This window comes from Marmota monax, unplaced genomic scaffold (genome assembly GCF_021218885.2).
Source record: "Marmota monax isolate L192 unplaced genomic scaffold, Marmota_monax_Labrador192_F-V1.1 WCK01_AAM20220418_F8-fsc00054, whole genome shotgun sequence".
Taxonomy (NCBI): Eukaryota; Metazoa; Chordata; class Mammalia; order Rodentia; family Sciuridae; genus Marmota; species Marmota monax.
Genome location: NW_026692145.1, coordinates 4,793,118 through 4,818,105, shown reverse-complemented (window position 1 = coordinate 4,818,105; position 24,988 = coordinate 4,793,118). Strand labels below are relative to the sequence as shown.

The 24,988-nt window shown below is 48.7% G+C and overlaps 1 protein-coding gene across 4 annotated transcripts in view; it reads right to left on the bottom strand.

The window, feature by feature from the left end:
- The window catches only part of Elf4 (E74 like ETS transcription factor 4), a 49,447-nt gene that overhangs the window by 5,625 nt on the left and 18,834 nt on the right, over positions 1-24,988 (bottom strand). For 3 of the 4 annotated variants that reach the window (XM_046468347.2, XM_046468330.2, XM_046468339.2), the window contains exons 2-8: positions 8,854-9,131; positions 4,413-4,584; positions 3,952-4,044; positions 2,371-2,553; positions 1,294-1,377; positions 1,010-1,202; positions 7-384 (exon numbers count right to left, since the gene is read on the bottom strand). In XM_046468347.2, the coding sequence (XP_046324303.1) occupies positions 7-384; positions 1,010-1,202; positions 1,294-1,377; positions 2,371-2,553; positions 3,952-4,044; positions 4,413-4,584; positions 8,854-8,925 (1,175 nt within the window). In that variant the 5' untranslated portion in view covers positions 8,926-9,131. The remainder of the gene's footprint in view (positions 1-6; positions 385-1,009; positions 1,203-1,293; positions 1,378-2,370; positions 2,554-3,951; positions 4,045-4,412; positions 4,585-8,853; positions 9,132-24,988) is intronic. The other variant, XM_046468351.2, reaches the window with a different exon arrangement.

Below are 24,988 nucleotides of genomic sequence, written 5' to 3'. Positions count from 1 at the left end.
CCTCACCTCACGGCTTTGGTGATCTTGGTCTGGCTCTCTGGTGAGGAGACAAGCATGGTGGAGGTAGTGGGGATCTCCTCGTCTAGAGACAGTCCCAATTCCAGACTCGCAGATGGCTGCAGACCTACATGCTGAACCTTTGGCTTCTCCCAGGAAGGGCTGCCCTTGCCGTGGGTGGCAGCTCTGGATGAGACCCTGGAGCTGGCCCTCCGGGTGGTGTTGGTGGAGGAAGTGGAGGAAGTGGAGGCCTGTGGCGGTGCTGCTGGAGCTTCACTTTTCTCATCCTCGTCTTCAATCACCACCAGATCCTTGGGCATCTCCTTAAACTGGTATACCAGCCTCTGCCCTTCCACTTTAGCCAGGATGCCTCTTTGGTAGTAATATCTGGGGGACAATGGGCAGGGAGTGGGGAGTTAGGCAGGGACTGAGTGGGGAGAACTTCACTCTCCATGTCCCCAACACACCACCCTCCAGGGCAGGGCAGGCATGAGGCTGAAGTTGGTCAGGGAGCCAGGTAGGGACTCAGGGGCCAGGAAGGGATACACAGAAGGTTTTTATGACATTTCTGAGGTTTCCCTCTGTGGACTTAAAGGTTGTACTAAAAGGATGTTTCAGTGTCAACCCCAGCCTGTTTCATGGCTGACAACATGCAGTGAATGAAGAATAGCAATATGAATGAGGAGATAGGGGGCAGGGGACTCAGCAGTCCCCTAGCCTGAGAGATTAACTCTGGGGCAACTCAAGGCCATCTCTCTGGGCCTCTGGCTTACAGAATGTGAAGAAATCCCTTCTTAGAATTGGTGGCAGGGGCGGGGGCACTATTCTTCCAGGACAGAGATGCAACAGGTGATTTTTCCTCCCAGAGGGGGCATGGGGCAAGCAAATGGGAGATTTATGAAACCTGTTTCCTTAAAGGATTGATCAGGCCTCCATTCAAGTGGGAGAGATGCCTTGGGAAGAGCTTGGTGTCTCCCCTAGGGCAGGGAGTCTGTGTCCCAGCAGCTTTTACCTTAGGGCCCGCCCCATTGTCTCATAGTTCATGTCAGGCTTGTTTTTCTGCTTTCCCCACAGCTTGGACACAGCTTTGGAGTCCACCAACTTGAAGATGCCTTTCTCTCGCTGGGTCCACTTGATGTACTTGGGACAGGTGTTTCGGTCTTGTAGAAGCGCCAAGAGAAACTCCCACAGATAGATGGTGCTGCCTGCAGAGGGGAAGGTGGTGAGGGGCGGCTTAGGATCCCTGGCAGCAGGTTATGGGGCCCCCTTCCCACCTCCCCTGAGTCTCAGCCATACCTTTGCCATCCTTTGATTTCTTCCGGATGGGGATGCTGGGGTCAGTGACAGGTGAGGTACTGCGGTTGCCCTTTGTCTTCCGGACTGTGAGAGGAAAGGTGAAAGAACAGGATGAGGCTAAGGCTATGGTGAGCTAGCCAAGTTGCGTGTGATAGGACCAACCAGGAGGAGCCAGGACACTGAGGCTGGAGGCCAATCATTCTCTACAGCCATAGCCTGTGAGTATCTGTACCCTCATTTTCAGTCCCCTAAGGTAGCTTGGTAACAAGGTTACCAATAGGATGTAGGAAAATGTAACGCTTGCAAATGAGGCACCTTCATAAGAACAGGGTGTGCCTGGCCTAAATGTTTGAAGTGGAGAGACAGCCCACAAGTGCCACTGTCATGCAGGTCAGTGTGGTGCTGAGGCTTTTTGGTTGCCATGTTGACAGCAAATCTAAGACAATATAAGACAGACAGTATAAGCCAGCCATCATCTTGAGTAAATCAATAACACCAGAGCTTGGGAAAGCCCAAAGTCCTCTCTCATATATGGCTGGGGTTCATCAGCTCTGCAGAAGGGAGATAAGTACATGGCATGACTCACTTTTTATAGGCAGAGGCCCCAGAGGTCCAGGCCAGACCAGGGGTCCAGGCCTGAAGTCTGAACTCTCAGCCTAGGATTCAACCCACTGGGGTTGTTGGCATTTGGGGAGTTTACACATATACTCAGCAGACAAAAGCAGCAGGGGACTGTCAGGCTTCAGGCAGGCCCACCAATGAGGCCAGGTTTACAGAAGGGAAGCCTTTTAATCCATCTCAGCCAGACCAGAGAAAGGTCCTCTTAATGTATCTGTGAGCCTCAGCTCATTCAGCCCTTAGAGTTTCCCTGGCCCCACTGCCCACCCCCTGGGGACACACATACACCCCTCCTCTCCTTACTTCTTCTTTTTAAAAATATTTATTTTTTAGTTGTAGTTGGACACAATACCTTTATTTCACTTATTTATTTTTATGTGGCACTGACGATCGAACCCAGGGTCCCACCCGTGTGAGGCTAGCGCTCTACCGCTGAGCCACAACCCCAGCCCTCCTTACTTCTTTTCTTTGATTTTCCAGTCTTCTTAGAACTTTCCTCTCTGGAGACCCTTCCCTCCAGAGAATGATCTTCCTGGTCACCAGCCCCATTCAGGGCATCGGGCTCAGAGGCAGGAAACAGGTAGTTGGGCAGAGTGATGGCTGCAGCAGGGTCTGAGTCTGTAAGCATTTCAGAGGTGCTGACTGCAAGAAGAAAGGTCTGAGGTGGACAGGGCCTAGGCAGGGCTGGACAGTGGTCTCCCAGCACTGCTGAACCCAAGAATTGGGGGCACCTAGGGAGGGTTGGTGTGCTGTTCCCCACAGCCCTAGACATAGGTCATACCTGAAAATGCCTCAGGAGTATTGTACCATGAAGGGCAGAAACATCTGCAGAGCTGTGAGCATGAGTTGGCCTCAATCACAGCTGCCACATTTATAGCCCACTGCCAGCAGTGGGAAAGTTCTGGGTAGCATACAGGGTAACAGGCCCCCTTGATTTGATCTTTCACTTATTTTATAACTCAAAGAGACCTTAGAAACCAGTGAGCCCAATTCCTTTGCTTTCCTGATGAGGAAACGAAGACCAATCCAAAGATGGCAAAATTTGTGCTCAAGGTTACAGCAAATTGCTGCATGGTACATGTGGGCACTTGGTATCCTGGCCAAATATTAGTGAGAGGCAAGATGAGATCTCTTACCTTTCAGATCCAGGGCTTTTCTTCCCCTCACTGCATCACAGTACCCCCTAGGGCAAGGGAAGTTGAGGGGGAACCTTCCTGTGGCAGTAGGGCATTTGCCTGAGAAGGTGCTGGGAGGAATCTGCCTTGGGAACCTCCTGGAGGGCTGGGAGCCAGGGAGGATCAGCAAGCATCTGAGACCTCTTAGGGTCTAGCCTCCATTAACAGGGGAGGGATGAAGATGTACCAAGCCTCCTACAATTCTCAATAAGCTAGGTCCTGTGTTTCTTAGTCTTCCCAGGAGCCAAGTAAGAGAACAGAAGGGCCCCCAAACCCCCTGGACAACAGTGTTCAGCCTTGAAAAGGCTACAACATGGATGGACTTTGAGGACACTATGCTAAGTGAAATAAACCAGTCACAAAAGACCAATACTGTATGATTCCACTTAAATGAGGTATGGAGAGTAGTCAAATTCATAGACCCAGAGAGTAGAACGGTGGTTGCTATGGGTTGGGGATGGGGGTTAGAGGATGGAAGTCATTTAATGGGGATAGAGTTTCAGGTTTACAAGATGCAAAGAGTTCTGGAGATGGATGGTAGTGATGGTTACCCAACAATGGGAATATATTTAACACTGCTGAACTATAAAACTAAAAATGAATAAGATGGTATATTTAATACATATTTTACCACAAGTTAAATATTGGATAAAAACCCAAAAGTCACCCTGGCCATTTTCTCCATGTCTCCAGTGCCCTCATACCCCTGCCTTACGAGTCCCAGCTCAGGCCTGTTCATATGCACATGGGTGGGGTGTCGGCACCTAGGCCTGCCTGCACGTGTGCCTCGGAATCCACTACACGGACGCAACATTTTCAAAGGCAGCTGTGTTGCCTTGAGTCAAGGCCCTGGGGTCAAACTTACAGATCTGCTTCTCATCCAGGATATCATTAGGAGATTCCACATTCAGTAAGACTTCAGTGGTTGACACGGTATGTGAAGTGGCCTCATTGTCATCTGATTCCAGGTTCCATGGGAGGGGGGAGAAGAGTTCTCTTAGGGCACAATACAGCTAGAACCAGGGCCAGCCCAGGTCAATAGAGTAGTAAGTAGAGGAGTCACAGGGACCCTACTGGAAAGCTGGGAAAGAAGCCGTCTACCTCCTGCCCTAATTCTCCACCCCCTCAGCTAATCTCCACTCCTCCTTGTCCCAATCTCATCTACAGTATGTGAATGCATTAAGATGGTTCCTTTTCTATGAAGTGGCACCCCCTTTCATTGGGGGCCTTCCTATTCTGCTCGGGTTCAGCCTTTGTGGGCTGCTATTCCCTGAAGAGAGAACCCCTCTCTCTACCACACCTTCCCTGTCCATAAAGGAAACAGACCTGCCAGCAAAAAACTGCCCTCCAGGATCTGATCCTGTGTCATGCACAAGGTCCCATCTGTTATGACACCATTGTGACCGTCGTCCAGCTCCAGTCCTGAGTACAGGTGCAGTAATTCGGGGTAGGGTACCTGTTCCACGATCACAGCCGGGAACACTGAAGGGTCTTCCAGCTGTAAAGAAGACAGGGATCTGTTTCAAGGCCCAATTACCTCTTTGGGAAGCCCTCCCTATCAGATTTTGGCCTTCTGTGTAATTCCTAATTCTTGGAGCCACCAGGGGCTGAGGATAACATTGCTCTTGATCCAGCCTCACTAGTTGATGCTGTTAGTTCTTGACTAATACAGATGGCTTAGCTTGGCACCACCTACATTCAACCAAGGGTAAGCATTTGTGTATGCCTGGTATCTAGGACCAAACCCAGGGTCTTGTACATGTTAAGCACAGATTCTACCACTGAACTATAGCCCTGGTCCCAGAAAGCAGTTTTAACTGGTTGGATTAATCCACAGCCTGGAGTTAGAGTTCAGGCTATGAGAAGGGTTAGGCTCACCGGGCATTATGCTGAATGCCTATAATCCCAGCAGCTCAGGAGGCTGAGGCAGGAGGATTGCAAGTTCAAAGCCAGCCTCAGCAACTTAGTAAGGCCCTGAGCAACTCAGTGAGACCCTGTCTCTATAAATAAAATATAAAAAAAATGGCTGGGGATATTGCTTAGTGGTTAAGCACCCCTGAGTTTGATCCCTGGTACTAAAGGAAAAAAAAAAGGTTAGGCTCATTCTGAGGCTGGTGGAAAAGGATTAGTTGATAGCAGGGATGAGGGGTTCAATCTAAAGTCAGGTGAGCCTGGCATAGTGGCCTACATCTGTAATCTCAGTGACTCAGGAGGCTGAGGCTGGAGGATTGCAAGTTTGAGGTCAACTTCAGCAACTTAGTGAGACACTGTCTCAAAATAAAAAATAAATAAATAAAAAGGGAGCTGGGGGTTGTGGCTCAGTGGCACAGTGCTTGCCTAGCATGTGTGAGACACTGAGTTTGATTCTCAGCACCAATATAAATAAACGAAATAAAGGTCCATTGGCAACTAAAAAATATTTTTTTTTTTAAAAAAAGGGTTGGGGATGTGGCTTGGTGGTAAAGCATCCTGGGTTCAATCCCCAGTATGACAAAGAAAAAAGGGAGGATAACAACTGGGATTTATTTATTTATTGCCATAGGGATTGAACACAGGGCACTTTACCACTGAGATGCATTCCAAGTCCTTTTTTTTTTTTTTTAAATTTGGTACTGGAGATAGAACCAAGGGGTGCCTAACTACTGAGCCACATTCCCAGCCCTTTTTACTTTTTTATTTTAAGACATCATCTTGCTAAGTTGCTGAGGCTGGCCTCGAACTTTTGATGCTCCTGCTTCAGCTTCCCCAGTTGTTGGGATTTCAGGTGTGTGCTACTATGTCTAGTTTATTATTTTTGGTGCTAGGGATGGAAGCCAGGGCCTTGGGCATACTAGACAAGAGCTCTACCACTGAGCTATATTCTGAGCCCTGTTCTTAAAAAAAATCTATATAGTGGGCTGAGGAGTTACCTCAGGAGTAAAGCACTTGCCTCACATGGCCCAGGATGTGGGTTCAATCCCCAGCACCACAGTCAAAAAAAAATTTCTCGGGCTGGGGATGTGGCTCAAGCGGTAGCACGCTGGCCTGGCATGCGTGAGGCACTGAGTTCGATCCTCAGCACCACATACAAACAAAGATGTTGTGTCTGCCAAAAAACTAAAAAAAATAAATATTAAAAAATTCTCTCTCTCTCTCTCTCTCTCTCTCTCTCTCCTCTCTCTTTCAAAAAAAAGTTCTATATAGAGAAAATACACCAGAATGGTAATAATAGTTATATTTTGGTTGTGGGACTTAGGATGGTTTTTCCCTTTTATTTCTACCTTTCTGTATTTTTCAAATTTTCTTTCAATGAGACATTAAAATTTGCTTCATTAAAAAAGAATGGGAATGGTTCCCTCTGTCAAATATTTCTGGCAGATTCAGAAAAGTGAAAACTTATAAACATCTTTGGATTTGACCACTGGGCAGTTTCCCTTGCTGGAGTGGTTTCAGAGCAGTGCTGGAGTGGAGTGTCCCAGGACAGGTTACAAAAGATATGAGGATGAACTCAGGCAGGCATCAGGTGTAGTGACTAAGGCCACAGTGTCTAGAGCTCTGCTGTCCTATATGAAAGCCACTAGCCAAGGAGGACTTTAAATGTAAATGAAAATTTTGAAAAGATTAAAAATTCACTTCTTCAACTGCTCTAGACACATTTCAAGTGTTCCATAGCCACATGTGACTAGTGACCCTATACTAGATACCACAAATACAGAACATTCCAGCATTCTTGAAAATTGTATTGGATTGTGCTGATGTAGATCCAGACTACTTAGGTCTGAAACCAGCTCTGGTACTTACTGGCAGTATGACCTTGGGAAAGTTGCCTAATATTTCTGTGTGTGAGTTTCCTCATTTATAAAATTGGGATACTCATGTTATTGATACCTTAGGGTTGTTTAAATAGATCAGCACACACAGAGCACTCAGAACAGGGCCTGGTACAGAGTAAGTTCTCCTAAGTGTTAGGTATCAACCACTTCTAGGAGAAGAGTAATATTTTATTTCTTAACCTGGGTAGTAAGAACACATGTGTTCATTTTATAGTCTATCTATGGTTTATGCACTCTTTTGTACTCATTTCACAACCAAAATTGTTTCCTAAGAAGAATGAAAGGGTGGTAAAGAAAGTAAAAGCAGAGGGTGGAGACTATCTTGGGACTGGGAGAGAAAGGACCTAAGATGGTGGTATTCTGAAGGAAGGGGTTAGAAGGGAGTAAAGGTTTTCTTTTAGGGTTGAAGAGACCTGAAGACGTTCAAACTGAAGAAGAGGATCTGAGGATCTCGGAGGTTGGAAAGACGAGTGGGGACTAGGTGGGAGAGGGAGGGCTGGTGGGCACAGTGGGTGGGGGATAAGGAACAGGAAAAGTGATTGATGGTTTGAGGTTTTGAATAAAGCAAGAAAGAACAGATAAGGTACAGGGGTAGACATTACCCTGGGAAGGAAGAGGGATACATCATTTTGCCAGGTCAGTGAGAAGGAAATAAGAATGGGAAAGTTTTAGATAAAGGTGAGAAGGGAGGGAACTTAAAGGCATCCTTAGCTTTCGGCTTCTTTATGGACTGGAGAGATTGCTGAGGGTGGAGGTTGGGAGGGCAGAATAACCTCTGTGAAGAACAGAAACAGTTGCCGAGCACACTAGAAAGGGATGAAAGGTGGGAAGTAGCATGGAGAATCCAGTTAAGGACAGATATTTCTTCCTTTCTCATCTGATGCCTTCCACAAGACTAGGCACAGCAGAGTTCAATAAAATTGAACAACCTTGGAAAAGAAGCAACCGGATTGTGGGTGCAATGCACTCGAGGCCCATTAGAGGGCAGCCTTTGGTAGGCTGCCAGATATGGGACGGTTTTCCATCCTTGCAAGGATTTAGGATAGAGCATCAGAGTTAAGCTGGTGTGTCCTGAGAAATAATTCAGCTAGATATCCTCTTGGCAAAGAAGGGGAGATGGCAGCCAGACATGGTAGGGGACATGACTTGGCCAGGTGACACTGTGACCATACTAGGATCAAAACCTAGGGTTCCTGATTCCCCCTCTTCCATTCCTACTACCATACCTGGCTACCTCTTCTTTCTCCACTGTGTGGAAGGTGGAGATGGGGAGAGCACTGATAAGTATTCCAGGATATCATCCAGTGGGGACATCCAAGTGCATGGAAAAATGTGCCCTCTTAGCCCCAGTGCATCACAAGGTATGGAACACAAGGGAACAGAGTGCCTATCCTATCCTATTTCCAACTTCCTTCCACCAAAAGAACACATTTCCAGTTTTTCTGAATCTTCAGGTTGAGGCTGAGAAGACGGTATGGAGAGCCCATCAACTGGGTTGCAGTCATAAGTCTGCAGATGCCAGGACTTGGACTCCACCCTGCAGTTCCAGCTGGCAGTGGCCCCTCTTACTCTGTGGTTGTCCTAGCTATTTCCTTGCTGTGACACTGAAGGTGAAAGGTAGTGGCCCCAAACCCGCATGATTGTCAGTGTACACTTCATGCATTCAGTCCCTGCTGCTGACTGGCTGATAGTTCAGCTGATTGACCTAGCAGCTGCTTGGCTGGTTTGGTGGTTGTATGAGCCCCATGTGGGCAACCAGATCCCTAAATGACTGTCCAGGGATGACTGACTGGCTGTGTGAGTGAACATCTGGTGCACATGCTGACTGGCAAGCAGGCCAAGTGCCCCGAACATAGTAGGTGCTTGATGGATACTTGCGATCTGGCTCACTGGCTATCTGCCTGCCTTCCTGTCCATTCCCTTGGCTGATTGTGCTTTATTCTCTGGGGTCATACCTGGTGGATATCATCCATCCCGTTGCTTGCAAACTCAAAGATCAGGTCACTGGGTTGCAGGGTAATAGCCATACTGTTTTCTCCCAGAGCAGAGCCGACAGCGGGATTTCCCGGGCTCTCTGTAGCTGCAGCACTTTCTTGATAAAGAGATGCTGTTCAGGTACCTTGAGGTGAGAGTCTCCGCTGAGCCACAGAAGGACACGTAGAAAGTTGGAGTGAGTGGTGGCTTATGCCAAGCTCAAGGCTGCATGCTGGGCTGGGCCAACTGCAGGGGCAACCTAGGGAGAAGGGAGAGATGGAGACTCTGAGTAAGTCACCTGCCTTGAACTCTGTGGTTGGGACAGCTGGCCAACCTGAGGGTCCCTGCTGTGCCAGCACAGCACAGGCCACAAGGAGAGGGACAGCTAAAAGAGAGGGGGAGGCAATGGGAGAAGAAGAGGGAAGAGGAAACGGCTGAGCCTCAGTGCCTGTCAGGGTCACCAGCATCTGTCCCTCTAAGTGGGGCAGAAGTGTGAAGAATCCCTGTAACTCCCTTGGTTTGGGAAAGAGTTGTGAGGGGGTGTGACAGGACATGGGAACTTGCAGGGTGTTCCTGAGGCTCAGTTTACCTTGGGAGTACAGGCCAGTTAGCTCCAAGAGGCATTCTACAGAGGAAGAAATGTCCCACTGTGCGGGGTTTTGTGGTGTCAAGGCCAGGGGTGGCCAGACCCTGCTCTTAGGGAGAAGACTCTCAGACCTGGCTGTGTCTACAGAGCCTGGAGACAGAGGGACAGGTGGGCCACATGCCTTGCGTGCTTGTTAGCATCCCTGCCCCTCCCCCACCAGCCAGAGAGGGTGGCCTCTGTGCTGTGTGTGGGTTTGTTCTTGGTTCAGCTTTGCTTTCAGTTTCAAGACTGAACTGTCACCCTGGGAACTTGTGAGGAGAGTCCTGGCCGGGGGGAGGGGCCAGCAGAACCTTCCCCAGCCTCCAGGGCCCGCTCAGGGCCCCTTTTCCAGGAAATCTCTGCTTCAGCCCACACACATCTCTCCTCATCCGAATGTCCCCATGCTCACATGGCATCTGGGCCACTTCCCCTGCCTCCACTCCTCACTGTCAGCACCCTAGCAGCTCCTCCACGCTGGGTTACACCCATGGCCACCTTCCAAAGCCCTCTCCCCACCCCCTTCGACCTCCCTCCTGACAGCCTGCTCTGCTGCTTCTCTGCCCCAGAACACTGGGGCGTCTGTACCATCCAGGTAGGAGTATGTCTTTGTGTCTTTGGCCCTTCAGGTTCATTTGGAGTGTGTGATGTTTTCACTGTGTGGATGTGCCCCAACAGCCTGATTAACCCATAAGCACCTGAAGAATTGTGACTGTGCACCATAGTCAGAATGACACTCTTAATCCCACCTCCTTGACACTCCCTGGGCAGTACCAGGGTGGCAGAACCTTGTCCTGGGTTGGAAAGAAATGAGGAACTTCAGAGAGGGGCAAGGGGGAGGAAAGGGAGGGGGACCACGGGTGACCTCCCTGATGACCGCTCTCCCTCACAGGAGACACCCATGCCTCTCCCACTTCCTTTCTGTTAGGCCACAGGGCTGGCCCCGCCCTCTCCCCACCCCTACACCTTTCCACCCACCCCAATAAAAAGCCAGAGAAGTCACTCAGCTCATTGCAACCTGTCAGTCTGAGTTTCCCTTTGGATGAATGAGAAATTGAGCCTTGGAGGTCCATCCCCAGCAGGACCTAGGGGAGGCACCTGGAAACAAGGGTCTTGTCTTGGTTCCATCCCCCATACCCTGCCCCACTCCCACCTGGCCCTGTATGTGACCAGGTCTCCCAGTATCCTGCAAGGTCTCACAGGGCCATTTATGCTTGGAAGGTCTGTCTCCCCTAGCCTAAGCGCCCCAAGGCCTGCATTCCGCAGTTCCCCACCCTCCCACAGGCCTGTCTGTCTGCCCCCAGGAAACATTCTCATACTAATCAAATGAAAGGTGATCACTTTCACCTAATCCCACTTTGTCTAAACACGAAACTCCTCTGTCTGCCCCTCCCCCAAGGTCATTCCGCTATGGCCCTTCCTTCCAGGTTGGCTTCTTGCTGGCTTCTCTTCGCAGACCAGAATTTCACTTTTGCAAGTTCACTGCATGTGTTCATCGCCTAGGGAACTCGTATGCACCTTCCTTCGTCCCCCGTTGGACAGTGGCTGCCTGTTGGTCATAGAGGAAAATTTAGCATCCTGCCCTGTGCCTGGCAACAAGCAGACACTCAGTTCGTGTTTGTGGAATGAACACAAGAGGGAGGGAACAAAAGAAAGAAATGATGAATGAATGGGACTGGCCAGTTGGCATCTGTGAGGTGTGTTTTCTGGGTGGTGTGTAACTGTGTGTACACGAAGGGCCTGTAGGTACCATGTACTTTTGTCTTACAAAAGAATGGGACAAATATGCAAACCCCGAGGTAACATTAGTATATTTTGTTTGCATTGTTACATGGCTGCACTACTGTGCTTGCTGTGGGTGTGCAAACACACAGCAGGTATACACATGTACAGGGTGTGTGCCTGTGTCCCAAGAGTGGGATTTGTGCGTGAGAGTGTCAGTAAGTCAAAGGGCTGCCCTGGTCTGGCCAGCAAAGCCACAAGCTCAGTCATCAGTTCTTCCTCCTCTGGGGACCAGTGGCCTCAACTACCTTTGTGAGAATGAGAAGCCCAGGCTATAGCTGGCTCAAAGAGGTTGTGGTGAAGATGGGGGAGGGCTAGGGTTCTGCTGGCTGAAGGGTCACTGTTACTCTGTGCTTCCCAAGAGAATAGCCTCAGAATAGGTATGGGGCCCATGGATCCCTGAGGCAAGTCCCCCACAGTGGTCCACTCTGCTGGGTCGGGAGGCAGCCAGGGCATGCCACTGGATTGGCTGAAACTCTTGGCCATCAAATACAAAGAGGAGAGATTCGAAGTAAAAGAGATTTCAGTGGCACTATTTGTGTGCCCATGTTTAAGTATCTAAATTTGGGATTTCACTAGTGTAGGTTCTAGTGGCCCACAGTTGTGAGGTTTTGGGAGATGGATTCTTTGGGTCTCATTCTGCTCCGGGGCCTGAAGCTAAGTTCAAGGGGTGTAGGGGGAAGAAGTAGCTGTCCTAGTCTCTTGGCCAAAGGTAAGAAACCTGCCCCCCTCCATGGAACCTTCTAGTCCAGAATGTTTCCCCCTCCCCCTTCAAAGATGTTTGAGGATTTGAAAGTGAGAGGTGGAGAGAGGCACATTTGCATGTTCACTTACTCTCCCCCAGTCCCTCAAAATAACCTCCCTCTCCCAGGAACCTGAAACCAAAAAAGCCACCACCACAGAAGGCCCGCCCTGCTGGAGGCCTGGAGAGGCCCACACTAGGGGCACCTCTCTCCAGGGTCCTTCCAAGAGCGCCTGGGATAGAGCTTCAGTGACCTACAGCATTGGACACTGCTTTGCTGGCAAGCAGCGGGGTGGGGGTGGGGGCCAGGGAATATACAGACAGGGAATTGAAGTACCAGGGAACCCTTAGTAACTGGTGGTGAATCCCTGCCACCCTGCCCCACCACTGCACAGCTCACAGCTGGCTCCACTCAAAGTCCACCCCCATGGTCTGACCTATTGGGGCTGAAAGTGAAGTCTTTGTGAGACTATATGGCCCCTGGAGGCTGCTGAGTGTACAGTGCAGGAAAGAGCTAATGGCAGAGCACCCCTCTGTCCCCAGCCAGCAAATGCACCTCTAGCTCTCTGTGGTTCTGACTGCATTTCAAAACCAAAGCAAAATAGAAGTGGTGTGAGCTGCTTCTACATCACCACAACTGGGCCTCCTGCAGAGGTACAGACCCTTCCTGGGGCTGTCACTGGAACATATCAAGCAGTGTCCAGCGCCCACCCATCTGGGCCTCCCCTACAGGAAACAGCCCTGATGTGAAAGCCACGTCCACAGTCTCCATGGAGTAAGTTTAAACCTACACCCGTTGAGCTGAGCCAATGGCTCTCACAGAATTGCTGGTAACACCCGTGGCATTTTCTCACATGCCAGGAAACATGGGGGCCAGATGGTCAGCAGGGCCACAGAGCACAATTCTCCTTCTCCAGTCCCTTGTCCCCTCTGAGCCAACTCTCACTCCTGAAATACCTTGTCCTCCATGAAACCTTTCTGGAATTCTCTGGAAAGGAAGTGACAATTTCCTTCATGCAATTTCCCACTCCCTCAACACCCCTCCCCCTCAACCACAAACAAAATGGAAACTACCCCAGGAACAGCTGTACCCTCTCCTTAAAAACAGCCCCTCCTCCAGCTAAGAGTCATCAAGCAGTGAATGTGCCTGCTTCACCATGTGACCAGTGGCGTGTATTTAAGAGCCACAGGACCAGAGTCAGAGATCCAGTCTGTAGTCCTGTGCAGAGTGGAATTAAGCTATCCACAGGACTCAAACTCACAATGTTAGCCCAGTTAGGACTGGGCTCCAACCAGCCAACTAATCCCTTTCTTGAGCAAGTGCCCAATTAAGGGGCGGGGGCCATAGCAATTTTGTCAGCCCCTTCTCCTCAATTCCTTTCTTTTCACTGCCCCCTCCATTTGAGATGAAATCAGGAAGAGGGAGGGAAAAAAAGAAAGGTTTTGCAACGCTGTTGGTTGGGGTTTCTCTGTGCTTATTTACAAGAAAACCCAGTTTCCTTCTTTGCCCTTCTGCCACTGACTGATTCCAACGTAGGCTTGTCACAACTCCAGTAATAAGGTGGGCCCTCACCATCTGGTGACTCAGAGCTCATCCTCACCTGTCCCCTTCACCCTTCCTCTGCTCTCCTCTTGGTTTTGCCTTCCAAGGCCCCAACCTGCCCAGGAGGTAATGGCAGGCCCCAGGCAAAATGATGTTCTTTCCTCATTCTCCAGGAGACCATGGCCACTCAGGGTGTGTAGCACCTTTCAGACAGGGGAACAGGAGGCAAGTGCTCTCCTGGCTGCATCCATATAAGCTGGAAAAGTGGCCACCTTTCTGGGCCCTGGCTTCTGTCATCCCTCAGGGGAGCGAGAACTGAGGGTAATCAGGGCTTAGCCAGTACTCCCCAGAGAGTCTCAAGTGAACGGAGAGGATGGTGGGAAAGAATTTTGAAAATTAAAAAGCACTCATTCGGAAGATGGGGTTTCAGGTGACCTCCCAGAAACACGGTGAGTGTTGGGGGTGATGACAGTCTCTCGTGTCCCCCTTGGCTCCAGAAAGACAGGGTGGAGTTGGAGGGTTATAGTTGTTAGCTGGAAAGGGGCTGACTCCTCATGTGGGTTGGGGGCCATGCAGGACAGAGTGCTCTGTCCCCTATCCCCCTTCCCCCACCCATGTCACTCCGCCCAGCCCTTTGGGTTGTGGTTATGTAGCAAGAAGAGCACTACAGAAGCCCTAATAGGAGAGGAAGGGGAGGGGGAGGGTTACTAACAAAGGGAAACTATTTCCTCAGTAGCCCTGAGAAAGCCAAATGAGCACCCCCTGGAGGTGCCTGCCAGCCACCATATCCTCATCTTCTGTGCTTCAGGGACAATGAAGAGGCAAAGGGACACTGAGCCAATGATAGGAGAATACACTTCAAGAAAAGGGACAAAGCCAAGCTACTAAATCCCAGTACAATGGGTTGCCAGCTACAGCCTAGGAGGGGCCCCAGGAAGTCCCTGCAGACCAGACCCTAAGAGCATGGGCTTTCTGGCTACAAGGGCCAGCTCTGCCTTGGGACATAGTCAGGTCCTTTTCTCCTTTGCAAAATGGGGATAACCTACCTAACTCAAGGGGCTGTTGTGAAGAGCTGATGGGTTAATGCAGACAAAACTCCCTGTTTTGTCCTGAACATGTTTTTCAATTTCCAGATCTTGTTTGAGACTTTGGGGCCTTGGTTGCTCTGCTAATTTAGTATTCAGCAGGTCTTTACTTAGATGAAGAGGAAGAAAAGAAAATGGAGATGGTTGGATAAAACCAAGGCTGAGGAACCAATAGCTGTAAAATGAATGGTACAGTGAGGCGCCTGTAAATACTCAGGAGGCTGAGATAGGAGAACTGTTTGAGCCCAGAGTTCAAAACCAGTCTGGGCAACACTGGAAGAAGCTGTTTCAAGAGAGAGAGAGAGAGAGAGAGAGAGAGAGAGATAAATGAAATAAAATGCATGGTAGAGAAAGAAAAACAGTTTTAATATGAAGAGAAGATTAGTTGGGGAGTTGAATAAGTGGATAGGATCCAGATCCATCAAACAGTAGAAATGGTACCTGATTTGGAGAGCAACTAGAAATTACTGCTGATTTTTTTTATTATTTTTTTAAAGACACAGAGAGAGAATATATATATATATATATATATATATTTTTTTTTTTTTTTTTTTTTTTTTAAGTTTTAGGCGGACACAACATCTTCACTTTGTATGTGGTGCTGAGGATCGAACCCGGGCTGCATGCATGCCAGGCGAGCGTGCTACCGCCCAAGCCACATTCCCAGCCCTACTGCTGATTCTTAAGCAAGGGAAGGGCAATTCTTTTTTATTATTTTTATTTAGTTGTAGATAGACACAATACCTTTATTTATTTTTATGTGGTGCTGAGGATTGAACCCAGGGCCTCACACATGCAAGGCAAGCACTCTACCACTGAGCCACAACCCGAGCCCTTCTATTTTATTTCAAGACAGTATCTTACACTAAGTTGCTTCAGGCCTTGCTAAGTTGCTGAGGCTGACTTTGAACTCGTGATATTCCTGCTTCAGCCTCCTGAGCTGCTGGGATTACAAGCATGTGTCACCATGCCAGGTCAAAACCAATTCTTTAGAAAAAGCAATTTGATCTGGGTATGAGAGTGGGTCTATGAGTGTAGGAGATGGAAGGACACCAGGTGGGGCAGTTGGAACCCAGGAGGTGAATCCCCAAAGGAAAAAAATAGTAGACTATGGGGTAATATAGTATCTACAGACTCCCAAGATGGGTAGTTTATTCTTTCTAGAAAAATATTAAAAGATGTGGAGTGACTGGAGCAGGATATAGGGCAGGACAAGCAGTTCATCTTGAACATGGTGAAGTGAGGATTAGCTGTGATTATCTTGAAAAACCCAGGAGTAGTGGGGGAAAAAGAGGACCCAGGCAGCTTCCATCTTGTGTGGGGTTGAGGCTTCAGGGAAGGAATGGCCTAGACAAGTGTTCAGTGGCCACACAAACCAGCCTGGCCTGGTAAAGAGAGTACAATATAACACAGTGGCAGAGAGTTACATGTGCTGAATGGATGGTGCTTTAGAATGGTACACCCCATCCCAGCCCCCAGGAAATCCTGCTTCTTTCCATTGTTAGGGGAGGAAGAAAACAGGAACACTGACCAGAGACTAAATAAATTCATTAGTGGGCTTTTTTCTTTTTAAAGAAGCTGGGATAACCTGTGACTAGGTACCAGTAGGACTTTAAGTCAGATAACTTTATGTTGAAGGGAGCATGTTCTTTGTCAGGACCCCTGCCAGAGTGTGTCCTAGAAACTGAGGCAGAAGTCCTTGCTCAGCTCTGGAACACCCAAGGGAAGGGGCCATGGTGGGGTCACTGGTGCCTGGCACTGGGTGCCCCTCCCAAATGCACTCTTCCCCTAGTTGGTTCTTCCTTCTCTCCTACCACACTATTGAAGTCCCCCCTTGACCAGAGTCCCAGGATATCAAAGTTAAAAAGGGCCTGAAAGATCCATCCCTCTTCTTATCCAACTTCCATACTGAGTCCCCTAGGGAGGGGAAGTGACTTGTTCAAGGTCACACAGCTAGTCACCATGGCTCCCTGGTGACCATTCTTTCTTCCCCTCTTCATTGTCTCCCAGCATCCTCAACAAAGCCAACCCTTTCCTCTGGCAAGAAGGGACAGCAGCCAAAGATTCAGGGCTGGCAAATAACAATGAGGCCACACATGTGCAGAACACATTTAACTTTCACAGTGACTTCCTCCCGCTGCATGCCTTTGTTCACACTGTCCCTTCAGCCTGGTATGCCCCTCCCCAAGGTCTGTGGGTCCAATTTCCACACATCCTTCAAGACTTAAAGCAAATGTTACCTTTTCAAAGCCTTACCCACCTGATATACTCTTTCCTCCTCCTCCTGACACCTTAGCTTGACTTAGACCCAAGGAGGGGTTGACAAATTGTGGTCCAGGTGCCAAGTATGGCCCAGTGTCTGTTTTTATATAGCCTAGCCTATGGGCTAAGAATGGCTTTTGTTTCTTTTTTCATTTTTAAATAATTAGGAGAAAAATCAAAACAAGCATATTTCATGACACATAAAAATGATATGAAATTCAAATTCAGTACTGGTCAATGAAGTTTTATTGGCACACAGGTATGTCTATGGCTACTTTTGCCTTATCTATAGTTGTGATAGGCTATTTGTATGAGCCACAACACCTAAAATATTTACTATCTGGTCCTTTACAAAAAACTTTGCTGTGGGGTGTGGTAGCATGTTTGTAATCCTAGTGACTCCGGAGACTGAGGCAGGAGAATCCCAACTTCAAGGCCAGACTCAACAACTTATCGAGGCCCTTAGCAACTTTGTAAGGCCCTGTCTCAAAATAAAAATAAATAAATAAAAAGGCTGTGGATGTGGCTTAGTGGCAAAGCACCCTTGGGTTCAATCCCTAGTACAAAATAAATTAAAAATTTTTGTTCATCCATGGACTGAAGGCCTTGTTCCCCTTCAATGAGAATAAATTCAAGTTTATTTCTGAGAAGAATGCCACAGAGCCGTGGAGATGGAGGTGCCTGGGGGAGGTGTGGGACACTAAATACAAACTCAGCAGGTTCTCATCAGAGTCTCAGTCCAGGATTAGGAGTCCTGACTTCTGACCCTGGGTCTGTCTGTGACGTGAACTGAGCAAGTCACTTCTGCTTTATGTGTCTTGCTTTCTTCATTTGCACAATGAGGGGGTTGGGCTGGACCATCCAAGGCCCTTTCTAGCTCTATGATCTAGACTTGCTCATCTGTCTTGTTTTGAGCAGGCCTTGTCCTGATCACTTAGTCCCTACTCCTGGAACAGGAGCTTACAGAAGGTTCCCTTGCCCAGCTGTGGTTTTTTTAAAGCTGCCCCTGCAGGGACATCCTTCACTCCACACTCACTTGCCCCGCCCTGTCCTTCCCTTCTGCTGACCTGTCCCCCTGCTCTCTGAATTCCTCTCCCTATGGCACATGTGAAAGAGCCCTCCCAAAGCTTCCATTTGGGGACAGGAGGGAGGCAGCAAAAGGACTCTTACCTCTTCTCAACCTCCTAAGACCCACAGCAGATAGGCAAGGGGGCAGGAGATAGGGCCTGCTCTCACCGCACCCCTGCTCTGCCAGAGGAAGCAGCCCCTCTCTGCCACTTCCTGTCCCAGGGGTTTCTGCAGTTTCCCCTTCAGGACCTGCTGGCCCTCCCAGCCCCACCCCTGCCCCACACAGGTCAGAGAGTGCACAGAGGGGAGGATCCCTCACAGGAAGGCTGAAAAGACAGCTGTCTACACAAGGGGATGCCCCAGCAGCAACTCCATCAACCTGCATCTGGGAGGGAGCAGGATTTACTACCTGGGAGGGAGGCACAAAGAGGTCATCTCCACACACCTTCTCCTGTCACTATATCCTCTGGGAATTATTACAGTGGGTTTGGCCTTAAAGAACTGGATAAAGACCAGTGCCTAGCAGGGACTAGTCTAAAGTGGCTTCAGATGGACAGATTGAAGCAAGAAGGGCCTGAATGAGGAGTTAATTCAGATGGGCAGGTGATACTGAAACCAATGTCACTTCATTATTTTGCAGAGGATTTGCCCCTAGCACCAATGGACAGAGACAACAATGGAGAACAAAATACTAGTCTCATGTAGGTCAAGGGTCATGGCCTTTCTGGGTAAAGAAGCAAAGTACTCTCACATTCTGTAATGGCTGCTGATTTGGCGTGGTGAGTTATACTTAAGTACCACCCAGGTATCCTTGCAAGGTGGGGCTCTTACTAGTAGGGCTGGGTACCTGAGAGAGATCTTGAAGACATATGACCTGTTCAGTGAGACCTTCTCAAGGCCATGGGTCAGGACAGCAATAGCAGCCCAATGTCCTGGACCTCTGCCCAGTTGCAAGTCCTCCCAGGGACAGGCCAGAACTGCATAATGATGGTTCTAGAAGCCTTGATGCCTGAGATGAGAGCTTAACGATAGATGAACACGGCCACCTTATTCCCACGTTATTCCCCCCATGGTGATTAAGCATTCCATCAGGTTCAAACTGCAGTGAAAGAAACGCAGGGGACTCCTAAGTGAGCTGGTTCTAGATGGGCCAGCAAAAAATGGATGAGGAGATGATCCTGATACCTCTCTTGGCTCTTGGGGTGTTGTCTTCTTGTAACTTTGGCCAAGGGCCTTTCCCAGCAGGCTTTCTGTCAGGAGACCAAGGTCCCACATTTTATTCTCCAAGCTCCCCAAAGAAACCAGCCTTCCCCCAAGAAGGGGGCCTCACTGTCCCCAAGGGGAGGGCCTACTTCTCTACCCCAGCAAAGTGGAGTGAATACTGTTTCACAGCTGGTATGGGGGACACCAAGGAAGCCTCAGAGACAACATCTGGATGTGCACCTGGGTTCCTGCCAGCCCCTCCCTACATCATCAGTGTAAACCCAGGGCTGGGGTTTGGTTACAAGCCGACTCAAAGCTGTTGGCACGTGTTTGTATAGCACATTGAGCCTGGGTGGAGGGGGTGGAAACACTTGAGGTTGGTGTCAGCACAGGGTGAGCACTTGCAGGGTTGGCACCAGAGCAAATGCTGGGCCCAAAGTGGTGGGTGTGGCCACTATGGCCTAAGCCATGGCCTGTCGGAGGAGGGGCAGAGGGCCGTGGGTTCTTATTTAAATGTGGATGGGATTTTCTCCTACACCATCTGATAGCACTTCAAGTTGCTCCCCCTGCTTCTGGGGAAGGGAGCCAAACAGTAAAAATTAGAGGGTGACAGGATGAGGCTCAGGGAAGGTGGCAGGGGTTTAAAGTTCTGGGGTATAGGCTGTGGGGTTGGTATTATGCCCTATAGATATATTATTTCCTTTCTTTGTTTTTCTTCTTTACAGTACTGGGGGTTGAACCCAGGGAAACTCTACCACTGAGCCACATCCCCAGGTCCCCCCTTTCAAATACATTTTTCAGACAAGGTTTTACTAAGTTGCCCAGGCTGGCCTCGAATGTGCCATGCTTCTTCCTCAGCCTCCTAAGTAGCTGGGATTACAGGGGATTACAGGTGTGCATCACTACACCCTGCTCTCCATTCTTTTTTTTTTTTTGAAACCAGTAGTGGAGATTGAACCTAGAGGTGCTCCGAGCCACATTCCTAGCCCTTTTTACTTTTCATTTTGAGACAATGTCTTGCTAAATTGCTGAGGCTTGCCTCCAACTTTCAATCCTCCTGTCTCAGCCTTCTGAGTTGCTGGGATTACACACATGCACCACAGCACCTGGCCTTCTTTCATTCTTACAAAGTAGCTAGCAAGTGGCAGAACTGGAATTTGAACCCAGGTTTATTTCCAACAACTACATACTCTGTGAACTATGTTTCCAGCAAAATCTATTTTGGCAATAATTCTGTTTTAACAGTTCCATTTTAAAAACAGCAGAAGGAAAGCTCAGAAGAGATTAGGCAACATGACCAAGGTCACATAGCCTGTCAGGAATGGACGCAGAACTCAAACCCAGGCTTTGGTGGCCTTGATCTCAAAGTCCCTGCTTTTCCCTCTGCCTATGCTGGAGATCATCTGCTGCGATCACTAGCACAAGGCTTGCTCGGGATACTCAAATCCGAAGGCTCAGGGCCCCTGTGAGGCTTCTTCAACAGAAGCTTCTCAGATTCTGTGCCCCTTGAGGCCTCAAGCTCAAGCAGAGCTCAGCTTCATAAGTGGATCCTAACTTCCTGAACCAAAATGGTGACAATTTGATTCCATAGTCAGCTGTGGAGGACAGCTTCTAGCTCTGCTGATAGGGAGGCTGACTTTACTCCTGTACCCCAGGGAACTACTATTTCCAGAAAGTTCCCAGCTCTATATCTGGAGTCACCATGGCATAGTCCCTGCCCCATAAATACACAGTTACTTGCCACTTACACATAATGTAAGTCTTGGTCTTATCTTGGGGTGTTGGTTCACATGTTTATTCAAATATTTATGGAAAGCCAGACCTGAGTACCTCATATGTGCCAGGCCCATGGTCAGGGGCTTGATCATAGGTCCACCCTATTCTTCTAATAAAGCTGGGGTGGGTTTGTTTTGGGTTTTGGGGGGGTTCCTTTCTCTTGGTACTGAGGGTTAAACCTAAGGCCTTGGACATTCTAGGCAAGCATTGAGCTACACCCCCAGTCTTTTTATTTTGAGACAGGGTCTCGCTGTTACCCAGACTATGCTCCAAGTTTCACTCTCCTGCCTCGGCCTCTTGAGTTGATGGGATTACAGGCATGCACCACTGTGCCTGGCCAGAGCCCTATTTCACATGCTCCTGAAAGATATTTTTTAAAACTGAGGCCTGCCAGGCACTGTGGTACACACCTGTAATTCCAGCCATTCAGGAGGCTGACATAGGAGGATTGCAAGTTCAAAGCCAGCCTCAGCAACTTAGTGAGGCCTTCTCTCGAAATAAAAAATAAAAAGGGCTGGGGATGTGGCTCAGTAGTTAAGCACTCCTGGGTTCAATCTCTGGTACCAAAAAATAAATAATAATAATAATAATAATAATAAAACGAGGCCCAGAGAATGGTCATCTAAGGCCACAGGCAAGTGGAAGACTTCTGATATATGACCCTGAGGCTCCTTCCTTCTGCCAGCTCCTCTGTTGCCAGCTCCTCTGTGGCTCTTAGCAAGGTTAAGTGCAGGTTCAGTGAGTGTGTCTAAGGGAAGGCGAGGGATGGAGGGGGCAGACCTCCTGCATCAGGGAGAGTGGTGGGAAACACTCCAGAGCAGCAGCTTGAATTTGAGGCCTGCTGTTCACAGGCTGAGTCCCTGCCTCTTTCTGGATCTTGGTTTCCCTATCCATAAAGTGCAGCAGATGAGTTTGTGATCCTTTGCTAAAGGCTCCGCCAGCTCTGACCCTCTGAGATTCTAATTAGAAGGTCCCCCTCAAGCAGAGCAGAATGGAGCGTCAGCCGTGTGGCTGCAGGAGTCCTTTGACATAATTGACACGATTCCGTGTTCCAATCAATGTTCCTCACTCACAGAGATGACAATGATTTTCTTGTGTTGGTCAAATTCTCTCAGTTCTTCTGCTAAGTCTCTTCATGGGGGGGGGAGGTAGCTTGGTTCTGATTTTCCCCTTCCCCCTGATAGTGCTAGGTGGTAGAGCAACCCATAACAGAGGCCCATTGATCATGTCCTTTTGAGATGTCAGGAACCAGGTTCTTGGCCTGGCGCCCAGGCAGGCAGCCCCACCTTGTGCTGAGCTTGCCTTCATGGTGGAGGGAATGATTGCTTATGGCCACTGGTCTAGCCCCCGCTGGACAGGATGTTTCCACATCAAGCCCCACTTCCTGCAGCTAGGCCTGGGCTCCGGTTTCCCCCCTCTCCTACCATCTGGTTGCCTGCCCTCTGCCCCCTCCCCTCGCTGGGTGTTTACAGGCTGCCTTATCAGCCTGGGGAATCTGGGCCTCACCCAGCAGGCGCCCCGCCTGCCCAGCCTAGACAGCCTGCTCAGTGCCCTACCTGCACTTTCGTCACTATAGGCACCCACAGCCAGGAGCCCCCTGGCAGGCAAGGGGTGTGGACCAAAGCCTGCTGTTTGGCACAATCCCTCAGTGCCTGGGGCCCTGCCTGCCAGAGAGAAACCGGAATATTCATAGTGCTTTACCCAGCCTGCCCAAGCTGGAGAGGGCATGAGATCTTTTTAAATTGTCATCTTCTCTATCTGCAGGCTAGAGAGAAGAATGAGATGCCTGGATTGCTAGCGAGGCTAACCTTGGCCCAGAGTGCCTTGCTGGTCCTTCTGTCCTTAGTCCCAAGAGATGAGGGAAAGCAGCACCAGGTTAGAAGGTTCTGACAGTCCAAGCAGATTTTTCAAACTGAAGAGCACTAGTAAACTCTAGGCTAAAGGGAGGGTTGAATGAGGGGCTGCAGGCTGAATGTGATGGACAAGGTGAGGCTAAGAAATCCTCAGGCACAATCTTGGCCAATACACACCCAGATTTCAGAGCCTCATAGGTCCCAAACTTTCTATCCCAACCCTGGAATCTGCTCACCTGCCTAAATGCTGGGATGAGGGCAGAGCTAACCACTGAGAAAATCCAAAGACTTTCTCTCAGGGGCTGGGGCTGTAGCTTAGTGGTAGAGCACTTACCTCGCACAAATGAGGCACTAGGTTTGATCCTCAGCACCACATATAAATAAATAAATAAATAAAAGATTGAAAAAAATAATTAAAAAGTGTGTCCTAGAATGTAAGGGCCTAGATTTTCCTCTCAAATATGTTTGAACCAAGGAAGACAGGGTTCAAGAACCAGGGAATGCCAGGCAAATGAAGATGCTGCAGGTGGTGGATTTCCCTTCTAGCACTTGGGCAAAAATCCTGAAAGTTCAAGACCTGATGTGCCCATAGGCAGACCCACAGGGACAGGGCCTGCTTGCTAAATCTGACCAAGCCCCAGGCGAGAGATCAAAGCCACAGTCCAAACCCCACTCATCCTCCAGGCATTTCCATTATGTTCACTGATAAATCATTTAAAATATTGGGGCCAGGCATGGTGGTGTAGGTCTGTAAACCCAGCAACTCAGGAGGCTGAGGCAAGAGTATTGCAAGTTGAAAGTCAGCCTCAGCAACTTAGTGAGGCCCTAAAAAACTTAGCAAGACCTGTCTTAAAATAAAAAATAAAAAATAAAAGGACTTGGAATGTGGCCCAGTGGTTAAGTGCCCCTGGGTTCAATTCCTGGTACCAAAATAAATAAATAAGTACATAATAAAAAATAAAATATATTTGAGGCAGTAGATTGCAACATTCACACTTAAGATCAAATGCTACACTTCAAAGAAATGTGATGACACTATGTTCTTCTAGGTCTCTAGAATATAATTCAATAGTTTGGGTCACTTGGATGGGAAAGTTTAGGAAAACTCTGCTAAGGCAACTTTGCCATTAATGGGCAATGTAAACCACAGGCATGCCATGTCACATGGCTCTCATAGCCTCAGTCTCAGGCCCAACCACTGGAGATTTCATGTTATCTAGAGCTCCTTACAGGCTTTACTGACCCTAGTGGCTGTCCAGCTCCACAGTTCTTCACTCTATCAAAACTTTCAGGTCACTGTCTCATCCCCCCAGGAACAGAATTTCCTACCATTCAGAAAAATCAAAAGCCATTTAGTGTTAATGTGTTAATAGCTGACATTGGGTTAAAATGTCATCTCTCTCTCCTTAACACATTTTTCTTCTTTATTTTTAAGAGATGGGTTTTCATTCTGTTACCCAGGCCAGTCTCTAATTCCTGAACTCCTGTGATGGAGTGATTCTCTGGTCTCAGCCTCCAAGTAGCTGGGACAGCTATAGTCTGGATGTGACAGACGAGGTGAGGCTAAGAAATCCTGGGGCACAATCTTGGCCAATACACACCCAGATTTCAGAGCCTCATAGGTCCCAAACTCTCCCCCAATCAGCTCACATTTTCATTTTGAAAGACTATATAGCATAACCATGCTTTTACCTAAGGAAGGGCTCCAGGGCAAGCAGTGGGGTCAACCAGTATGTAGGAAAGCTAGAAGGTACTTCTTGGTGGTGCTGTCACCAGTCACACAATATGCCATGGAACAAGCCATCCTTCATCAAGGAGGGAATGAGTAAAGCTCACTATGCCTGTGGCCTCTGTTAGAAAGATACAGGGAGTAAATGTGAATGCCCTTGGGAAATATAAAACGTAGGCCTAAACCAGGCATAGTGGCGTATGCTTGTAATCCCAGTGACTGGGGAGGCTGAGGCAGAATTTCTAATTTGAGGCCAGCCTCAGCAACTCAGTGAAGCCCTAAGCAATTTAGTGAGACCCTGTCTGAAAACAAAACCAAAAAAAGTTTTTAAAAAGGGCTGGGAATGTAGCTCAGTGGTAAAGTGCCCCTGGGTTAAATCGCCAGTACCAAAATAAATAATAAAAATAAAATCTAGGCCTGGTGCAACACAAGGCCCACTTGATTGGGAGCA